Here is a 10,694-nt window from a genome sequence, read left to right as displayed (position 1 = left end):
ATATCTAAATTAAATAGGTTAGGTCAACAAAAATCTTATGGTTGAAAAAAGTTGTTATCTCCATAAATAACCAAATTAAAAACTAAAATCTAATTTCTTTTTTTTCTGTTTTGCACTTCACTCAGTTTAGACAATGAAAATAGGTTGGTCATTTTCACTTTATTTAGGGCTAGAGTCTTCCATGCCCACTCGCTCTGAATATATCAAGTAAGTAAGGGTTGCAGTATCTGTCTTTTGCTTGTCAGTTTCCTTTTGGCTGTGTTTGGGATTGCCTAGGAAACTGACTTACTACTGACAACTATTTTTAGCAATGGGTGCCCTGAACTGGTGCTAAAAACAGTTGTAATGAGAGTGTGGATAGGAGAAAGCTATTTTGGCAGTGTTAAAATCAGGACCAGCTCTAGGCACCAGCAGAGCAAGCTCGTGCTTGGGGCGGCAGATTCTACGGGGCAGCATTCCGCCCAATCCTAGGGCAGCACGGCTGCTTTTCTTTTTTTTTTGTTCGCCGATCTGGCTGCCCTGTAGGGGGCGGCGGTGTGGAGGAGGAGAACATCCTGCTGGGAGTGGGCTGCGCACTCCATCCCCCAGCCGGTGCCAGGTCTGCCTGCGTCCTTCACCCGGCAGCCTGCGTCCTTCACTCCCTACCAACCAGAGTGGCGTGGAGTCCTCCCGACAGGCAGCGCGGCGAGCACCCTGCTGAAGCCCTGGCCACCCCCTTTCTCTCTCTCCCTCTGCTACCTCACCCTCCCCCACCAGCCGGGGCATGTCTGCACTCTGGCTCCGGCCGCGCTGTAGGTTTTTTTCTTTGTTTCCCCTGCTCCCCCGATTTGCCGGGGAGGCAAAAAAGCCAGAGCGGGCCCTGGTTAAAATGATCTTGAATGGGACTTCAGAATTCGTTTCTAGTGGAAAGCCATTATACAATGTTATCTAAATTTGCAAAGATTAAATTCTCGCTTAGATTTCTGAGTAATGTGGGAATATTAGAGACACAAGGTGGGTGAGGAAATATCTTTTATCGGACCAACTTCTGTTGGTGAGAGAACCAAGCTGTCTCTCTAATATCCCAGGACTGACACAGCTACAACTACGTTGCAAACAGGGCTGGCTCCAGGCACCAGCTTGGCAAGCAGGTGCTTGGGGTGGCCACTCCAGAGAGGGGTGGCAGGTCCAGCTATTCGGCGGCAATTTGGCGGACGGTCCCTCACTCCGGCTTGGAGCGAAGGACATCCCGCCGAATTGCCACTGCAGATCGCGATCGCAGCTTTTTTTTTTTTTGGCTGCTTGAGGCAGCCAAAACCCTGGAGCCGGTCCTGGCTGCATACAATAATGTGGGGATAACAGTCATATGTCTCCAAGTAGATATTAGATTCTCTCTCTATAATCCAGTCCTAAAGTCAAGTTAAATTTCTTGGCTCCAGATCTTTGCAGAAAAAAATGCACTCACTGATATTATCAACAAGGAAAACAACTTTTGATTTCTCTTTCTCATATTATGGCTGATAGTGTGTTTCTGGAAGGGACAGCTTATTTTGCATTCATTTATTAATATTTCTATATGGTATTAATTCTGAAAAACACAGCAAACAGACCAGTGATGGTCATTCAGATCAATGAGCTTAGTCTCTGTGATTTTCTGGCTCATCCCATTGCCGTCTGTTATCTCTTTGAGTCTGCTAACAACAGTGGGATAGGACACATGCTGCTGGTTCGATTTAAGGCTGGCTAAATTAATTGACTTAACTGTGTGCGAGCATGACTGTATTGCTAGGGTAAGTAATTTTTAGGGTGTGTAGCGCGTATGTAGGTGTGCTTGGTTTTTAAATGGAAAATGCCTAGTATTTTTTATTACTAGTGTACATGACTTGGTTTCCCTGTTCAATTTTGTATTGATTCTTGATGGAATGCATAGGTAAATCAAAGGGACTGTAAAGGGGTTGTTAAAGAACCAAGCAGGAAAGGCAAGATACACACCTTCAAAGGAATTAAGATAACAATGCCTGGGCCATCAACTGGGGGCAGAAGTGATCTATCTGGCATGAGCCAGGCTATGATGTTTTACCCTTTTTAAGGCTCTGCCTAATGTCTTAATCCTTATAAAGGCTAGCCGGCAGAAAAAGGAAGGAGTTCAGTGAGTGGCCAGTGAGGCTATTCAGTGTGGCAATGAAAAGAACCATGCAGGCTGTTTCTCCCAACTCAGAGACGGGGAATCAGATGGACCTGCCTGAGCTATGGATAGATAGGTTAAGCTAGGTAAGGGAATGTGCATCTAGGACTGTTTTTTGTTTAATAAAGTTGCTACTGAATAAATGAGATGATATAACTTAAATGAGGACGCAAAGATCCTCACTTCATGGGCCCATAGTAGTGACATATCCACAGTTATATAGTTGAGTCCATGAAGATCTTGAAACAAGTTCATCACATCTCAGAGCAGGACAAACACAGAGATAAGGTGCTTTACCAAACACCAGAAAGTAAGGCTTCAAGGAATCTTTGAAAGCTGCTTTAGATAAAATAGATTTCGTTCTGGAAATTCTGAGTAAATGGCCTGGAGTCTCTTTATTTCAAGTACTATTCATGTTAAGGCAACTAAGCATATTTCTAGAAATTCTTTCTGACCTCTCTATAATCAATGATATTTTCATACCAGGGTCCCTATGAACAGTGCAACTTTCCCTTGACACTAAGCAAAAGCGAATTAATACATGAAACAAAAAGCATTAATCCACCAAAAGTGTGTCAAACAACCAAGCAGTGTGTTATCTGGTATTATTGGCCTTTCTCCCCTCTCCCATTTCCCTTATCTCCTTCTCCAATTTTGTCTTTTGTCTTGTCTCTATTTAGATTTTAGAATCTTTGGGGCAGGGATTTTGTCTGTCTGTAAAGTGCCTTGGCATTTGTGAGTGCTGAATAATGGGACTTAAATCCACAATGTGCCCAAACTCCAGTGGGCTATCAAGGGACACATGACCCACAAGCTTCTAGAATTCCCCCCATTTTAATAACCTGAGAACACAGCTGTAAATAAGCAGACTGTAGACCTGTAAATGGCTTTAAACAGAAATCAATGGAAATCCAGCATTTCCATTCTTACACTTCACTTTAAGACAAGTATATATTCATAAAGCTAATGCATTCTCTGCTGGAACTATGTGGAGCAGAATGGTCATCTTTTGGCCTCTTACATAAGAGACAACCCTGATCTGTATTCTCTGTCAGTTCCTCATGATAGTCACCTTTGTTCAAGTCTGAAACTGTGTAGGTATCAATTTCTCCCAACACTTGTAGTATCTCCTGTTTTAACCAGCTCCGAACACAGTTGAAAGTTGAATGATGACTTTATTGCAATTCAATTTATCATAATAGAAATTTCAGCAAGATTCAGTATATCTATACCTTTACATCACTGATGCCGCATGGTATGCAAAATGTGAGGCTATTGTAAATCAATAAGGTTATATAATTATTAAAGCTGCAAGCCAACTTGCACTAACTGATTTTAATGAAAACCACAAAGTCAGGGAGATGAAAATTCACAGATTATTAACCGTTTTTCATTACAGGATTTGTCATTCCATCTGCCATCTGGATATACTTCTACACAGTTTTCAATTCCACCAACATTATTTGGTTCTCCTGGAGCCCAGTTTGAGTATCCTATTGCTTCACCATTTAGATACTTAAATGAACCTTCTGTTTGTATATCGTTTATTCCAATATATGCTGCCTTGTTATGACGAACTACTATTTGTTGTATGGCACTGTTCTCTGCAGAATTCCTTGGAGAAGCAATCAGGCCACCAGCTTGGGAACATGTGGCTTTTGAGGTCTCAAAGTCACCTTCAGAGCCATTGGTTTCGAATATTTTTTCACCGGCACTATTGCCATTTATGAAAATCCAAGCTAGAAAAAACACAGAAGTACAGTACATCTAAATTACATTTTTTCCCCACACACTATTCTTTAGATTAGAGTAACAAGTTCTTGGACGCTGAAGCAAGAGGCAGTTATTTTTTTTGATTCATTCTGTCAGACCAACTGAGACTTATGCACACCAACCCAGAAGTTTAAAAGGGGAAGAATATTTTACTGGTGTAGAGAAAACAGAGGCGAAAGGTCTCAGGAAGACCCTATAACCACCAGGAAAAATCTTAGGTTGAGGTTTATACTTTATTATTGTTATTTTAGTTAGCAATGAAGGCATAGCTGAGGAAGTTTTTATTGGCCTAGAGAGCAGAGTTGGAATTGTACACAATACCAGAGTTTAATACTATTTTGTTAGCCTAAAATATTGCCATGTCACTATTGTACGGTATAGTGTTTGGGAACATTACTGCAATACTTTTTATGAGGCCAGGCCCATTGTCCTTGATATGACACAGTGAGAAGTCCTCTCATCATTCCATTAACACAGATAAGAATCAAGGTCCTGTTCTTGTTCCAGAGGAAGTAAATGGGAAATCAAGGGGCAGAATGAGGCCACATGTGCTGTTGATGTCAGAGAGTGGTTGTCTCCCACTATTCTTTTTGGTCACAGGACAAATCAAATAACATTTCAGACACAAAGTGGACCCTACCCAAGCCACACTATTTCATCTTAAGTATACTTCGGATAGGATTTTTTTTTAGCACTTGATCCCACAGCTATTCTCAGATGGACTTTCCTATTTACATCAAAGTGGAGATCTGCCAAGGCTACCAATACATGTGAGAGATTTAGACCTATACTTGTAGAACTGAGTTACTTTACTAAAACATCCAACAAGTACATAGAAGTTTGGAGTATGAACAAATAGCAAGAAGCCCAGATCAGACACCACATATGAATCATTTTTAACTCTGAAGAAGTGGGGATCTAGATCTGCATCCAAATTACTCCGTTTGGGCCCATCTCTCAGTGACTGGAATGAACAGCACTTCATTTGTCTTACCTTTTTGGATTTTGCTGACAGTAGCTTTCAGGGTCTTCAGTTGTTCTTGCAAATCCCTTATTTCAGTTTTTAAAAGCTCACATTCTGAAGAATAAAATAATAGTATTGTTCTTATTGTGTCACATTAAAATATGGAAGGTTTTCTAAAAGCTTAAAGCTAGAAAAATCACCTCCAGAACTAGTAATGAATCACAAGTGTAACACCAAAGATACTGTTTTTGATTTCTTGGTTCCTCAAGAAGATACAACAAGTTTAAAACTGAGGTGTTGAGGCCACAACTCCACTGAAAGTAAAAGGAAACTACCCACTGAGTGCAATTCTTAATAGCATCTGCAGCAATGCTAGCTTTTCAATTCAATTGTAAATGCTAAATATTAGAAGCAGAAGACAACATAATTATGAAAATAAAATATGGAAATTAGAATAAAGTCAATTAGCAATGTTCTGAGGAGAATTGTGAAGAATATGTGCATTCACTAGAAGTCCACTTGACCTTTGCAGTAGGTACAACTACCATGATGTTTGCCAATCTCAGCCTATGCGTGAAAATTTCATGAACAAGAACCGAGATCATTTGTACAGCTGCTGGTGAACCCTGGTGAACCTTTGTAGGACTTCTTCCTTGTCTTCCAGCAGCACATCCTTCATCCCACGAACCCAGGGACCAGGTACCCATCACTGTGGTGTCTGTCTCCTGTAGGATGCTACTCATAGACGTTTGAGTTCATCAGCCTAACCCTTCAAGCCTCGCTCACTTCTTTCCATTGCAAACAAGACTGTCTGGTTTCCTCAGTGCCCATCTCTGTGTATTTCTTCCCCACTTTGACAGAAGGAGCAAAGCCCAACTGGAACATTTATGAAATGAAAACCATTAAAAAGTCCATAATAGTTTCTGTGTATGTGCTATTAGGCTTCTTCTTTGCCCTCCCTCAAAAGAAGTGCACTGCTTACCTCTGCCTCCACAGTCTCCCTTTGGTCCTTCTGCCCCTATGTCTCCTTTTGGTCCAGGGGATCCATCCTTTCCTGGAAGACCTGGTATCCCTCTTAATCCTTGCAATCCAATGTGTTTATTCAGGGAAAAGGAAGAGTCAAAAATAAAGCAAGTAAACAATTGAATCTGTAGGTGTTATAAGAGTTTGTGATTACTGTCATAATTACAGATGGATGATGATGAGATCAACAAAAAGACCATAATGAATTTTGGGAAAAGTTCAGATCCTGATCCAGGTCCAAACTTTATAGCTTGACTCCACTGCTATTATTAGAATATCAAATTCAAACATCTGAAATGTGTTCAGAAGTTTGGTTTGGATTCACTTCTAAATGGAAATATTAGTATGTGAGTGGAGCTGGAATTCTTAAAATGTTTCTGAGCATGTACAGATAAAGCCATATTTTCAACAGACTTTGGAACCAGATTTTCAGGTGCTCAGAATCCACAGTTGGGATCAGATTTTCAAAAGAATATAAACGCTCTCATTGAGACACTTGCAACTGGATAGTCAAAATAACTCCGCACTCAGTGCCCTGTTTTGAAAATATAGTGCTTAATAGGAGCTATGCTCTTTTGACAACCTAGCCCATAATCCCTTATGCCTCTATTGCCCATCTGCAAAATGGACATACTACTCCCATCTTTCTTTCTGTCTCGTCTATTGAGTTTGGAAGATCTTCAGAGCAGAGATTTTCTCTTACCATGTTTTATGTAGATTGCCCAACAAGATCGTTTTCAGATCTCTGTTAGGGACTCTAAGTGATATTGTAATACAAATAAATAACTTCTTATAGTAACTTCTAGAGAGTAGGCTGAATGCCCCTTCATCCTTTGCAGCAGTGAGACCTAAACAACTCTTCCAGGGTCTGTCTCTTCAGTGCCAATTCAACTTATTTTGAGGTTTGACAATACCAGAATGTATATTACCCCGGTGTTGGCCATCTGCTGACACTGCCAAAAGTGCTATTAGTCTTATTTATGACATGTGTGTGTGTGTGTGTGTGTGTATCTCTTAATCATCAAGAAATGTACTGAAACATCCAAGTCATTTCACATAGACCCACAGGACAGTCATTGGCTGGTAACAAGTTTCAGACACTGCCAATCTGGATCAGATTCAAAACTGGTGGCCTGGAGGTAAAAGGCTCTAGAGAATATTACCTATCTCAGAAGCATCCCGTTTTAATTTCTAACCTAGCTTTTATTTGACTGTTAGTTTCATCCTAGTATTTTAGTAATTAGCAATATATTAAGGATCTCCAGATTTTTCATGCTTGACAAATGTTTTTGCTCAAGTTCCATCTAGCTACATGATTTGAATTATGCTTCCTTTTTTATCTTTTTTTTTTAAATACCAATCTGACCAACAGGTGAACAGTAAGTCAATATTTCTATACCTTGATCTCCCTTTTCCCCTTTAGGGCCATCTTTCCCATCACTTCCTGGTAGTCCGTTCTGAGCAGGTCCGCACACAACAAGTGTACATGCATTCTGATCCCATTTTTGGACAACCTGAGCAGGATTTGAGTTGGAAGTTGTCACCAGAGTTAACACGAAGACAAAAGTGTTGAATATTGGAAGCAGCAGCATTGTTTGATTCCTAGCCTGTGAAAAATCATTAAAAGAATTATCCTAAAGCAGTGGTGGGCAACCTGCAGCCTGTGCCGCTTCCCACAGCTCCCATTGGCTGGGACCGGTGAACCACAGCCACTGGGAACTGCGGGTAGCCATGCAAATGTAAACAAACGGTCTGGAGGCTCGCCAGCGGATTACCCTGATGGGCTGCATGTGGCCTGTGGGCCGCAGGTTGCCCACCACTGCCCTAAAGGTATTTTGAGTGCAAATAAGCTCTTAATGTTGCAATATTACACATTGGCTATATAAAGGAATGCTAAATGTCTACTTCCTAAAACATTTGTAGTAGTTATTTTTTTTAAATCAGAGCTTCAGTGCTCATGAAAACACTTAACTATTCTTTTCTCAGATCTTAATGAAGTATCCCTAATTATTGGAATTTGTCCTGCTCTAAAAACCCTACAACTCTGATAAAAAAAGGAGAAAATTTCAGATAAGTCCCATCAGGTTGCCTGCAAACATAATCCTTAATGTTTTAGTAAACAACTGCTTTTAAGAAAGTGAACTTTTTTCAGCCCTGCACAAGTGCACTGGGGATGGTGTAGAAGTGAATACCAGGACTTGCACTTGGTAATACGGCTGCATGCTTTCAATTCGAAGATAATGTAGGGACTAAACTCCCAAACTTACCTGTAAAATTGCATATACTTCCTAAATAAATAGCATAAAAAAGTTAAACAAAACATATTTTGTTGTACTCTGAACAAAGTAGGAACATTAAATCATGACTGATTTTTTTTTTAAATTAAAATACATAAACTATAACACAATGTAACATTAAACCTTGTCTGATGAAGAAATAAACAGAGTTCTACCTTTTAATACACATAAATCAAAGATTTTAAGGAAATTTCTATTGTAAGTTTACCAACTATGCACAACTTTATAATTAAAAAACAGAATTAAAAGAGAGAGCAAAGATACCATCCAATCACTTACTCTGCAGTTCCTGCTTTGCTAGAAAAAGCATTCACAGGAATAATTTACTGAATTTTACTGTCTATTTATATACTACAGAGTAAGTAACATGAACTCTGGTTTCTCAGCCGTGCTCATTTACAGTAAATAGGAGTTATAGTTTATGTAAGCATAATTTCACTGGAGAGTAAATGGTCTTATTGGTCTTGAAACCATGATCATAAGGATAGATACAAAGAATAAATATTTTCCCATTGGCAAAATACAAAGGAGGAACTGAACCAGAACATTTGTGAAACTTGAAAAAAATGTATGTATTGGTTGAAATGATGCCAGGTGACCCCACTAGGGCTTACCTGTACCAGCTAACATATATTAACTGCCTTGTTTACAGTAGGATTTTAACAAACATTAAATTACACATTTTTTCCTGGGTGAAGATAAGGAAAGGTTTGCCTATACTATCTAATACATTAATAACAGACAGTAAAAGGGAGGGGGGAAAAGAGTCATGCAAACGACATCATCAGTTTTTCTATGAGTCCTAACTCCATTGCAAGAGACCAAAAGAGTCTTACTCACTCAAAAGGCCCATCCACCATGAGAAATGATTGACGCGCTAGTGTGCTGAAGTGGGATTTGTCCAGTTCCCTTTATGAGAAGTGTTCTTGAAACTTGATAGAATGCTTTCTGCAATAATGCTGAAGAAAACATTTTTATGCTTTCAGCCTGGTTCATGTGGACTCATTGCTGACAACAATTGTCAGCATGTGGTCAATTTCTTAGTGTAGACAGGCCTAAAGATCAGGCCAGAGTTCTAAGAAATAAGAGCTCCATGCCATTCTTTCTGTTATTTTTGTCCATGTGCTGTTCCAGCTGAAGATTAAGGATAATTACAGACCTCCAGATTATTTTAAAACATAAATAAATAAAAGTAATATGCAAGAGGATGATTTATAAGGCTGAATAAGAATAGAAAAGTTTTCAAGAACTTAATTTCCATATAAAGGAAATACAGTGTTGTATCACAAAGACCACCACTGTACCTGGGATGTGACAATCAGAAAGTGAAGCTCCTGAGAAAATAATTAAATGAAAATACAACTAATAAATCCATTGTCATTGTCTAAATGGAGAGAGTTACAAATTAGAAAAAGGTAAATTAGATGTTAATTAGTAATTCAGTTTATTTAATCTAAAATATTATTAACAGAGGGAATGGGCCAGATCCTCACCTGTGGGAAATGAATGGAGTTACGCCGATGTATGGCAGGCGAAGATCTGGCCCATGACATTAATCAACTATATACTTCTAAAGAAATAAAATCATGCCAACTTCCTGCCCACAAGCACTTTTCTCTGTGGGAAGATGCCAGTTCAAGCAAGTTTTCTGTTTACTTTACTTTTTGTTTAAACTACCATTAGCTCTCTGCTCAATTAGTCAAAACTGCCAAGTCTCTCAGATCTGAGGGAGACTTCTCATCTGGGATTAATTGTATGAAAGCTCTCCTCTTCTGAAGAAGGACTTTACAGTATGTTTCAATGAGCCAGTCATGATCTGAATTCTTTTAAAATGTCCATTATTTCAGTTGTCAAGATGACAGCCCAGTGTAACTGAGCGGATCACCACCCAAGTACCCACTCCTGGCCAGAGGTCACTCTACAGGAGTCTGCCTCACTTTCCCCTTCAAGGGACTTCTTAAATAGGCCCTGCACACATAGTCCAAAGGCAATTAAAACATTCCCTTTCTGGGGTCCAATTTATTTAGTCCTGACATAATGCGCCCTTCAGGCCCCAACCCCAGTTCAGTGTCTTTCTCCTCTGAGGTGGGGAGTCCCCAGCCCTCCTTTCTGGAGTTTTGTCCCAATTCAATGGCTCTTTCTCTTTCTTCAACTAGGAGCAGGGCCGGCTCCAGGCACCAGCCGACCAAGCAGGTGCTTGGGGCGGCACCAGGATCGGGAGGGCGCTCTGGCCGGTCGGGGAGAGCGGGGCCCTGGCCGGGCTCACCGCTGGCGCTCCGGCTAGCCGGGGAGAGCGGGGCCCCGGCTGGGCTCGCCGCCCTCTCCCCGTTGCTCTGGCCGGTTGGGGAGAGCGGGTCCGCCCTCCCCCCAGCGCTCCGGCCGGCTGGGGAGAACGGGGCCATGGCCGGGCTCGGCACCCTCCCCTGCCGCGCTCCCCGCGGGGCCTGGGGGCGGTGGGAGGCTTTTTTGCCTG

The 10,694-nt window shown here is 40.9% G+C and overlaps 1 protein-coding gene across 2 annotated transcripts in view; it reads right to left on the bottom strand.

The window, feature by feature from the left end:
- Positions 1 to 3,321: 3,321 nt before the first annotated feature.
- The window catches only part of LOC135972936 (pulmonary surfactant-associated protein D-like), an 83,354-nt gene continuing 75,981 nt past the window's right edge, over positions 3,322 to 10,694 (bottom strand). The window contains exons 1-5 of one of the 2 annotated variants that reach the window (XM_065553635.1): positions 8,501 to 8,609; positions 7,324 to 7,531; positions 5,884 to 5,982; positions 4,932 to 5,015; positions 3,322 to 3,903 (exon numbers count right to left, since the gene is read on the bottom strand). In XM_065553635.1, coding sequence (XP_065409707.1) covers positions 3,518 to 3,903; positions 4,932 to 5,015; positions 5,884 to 5,982; positions 7,324 to 7,516 — 762 coding nt within the window. In that variant the 5' untranslated portion in view covers positions 7,517 to 7,531; positions 8,501 to 8,609 and the 3' untranslated portion in view covers positions 3,322 to 3,517. Of the gene's footprint in view, positions 3,904 to 4,931; positions 5,016 to 5,883; positions 5,983 to 7,323; positions 7,532 to 8,500; positions 8,610 to 10,694 lie in introns of those variants that run through there. The other variant, XM_065553634.1, reaches the window with a different exon arrangement.

The sequence above is a fragment of the Chrysemys picta genome, chromosome 7 (assembly GCF_011386835.1).
Source record: "Chrysemys picta bellii isolate R12L10 chromosome 7, ASM1138683v2, whole genome shotgun sequence".
NCBI classification, from domain to species: domain Eukaryota; kingdom Metazoa; phylum Chordata; order Testudines; family Emydidae; genus Chrysemys; species Chrysemys picta.
Note: the sequence above shows the minus strand (reverse complement) of the source record. Positions and strands in the feature narration are given on the sequence as shown.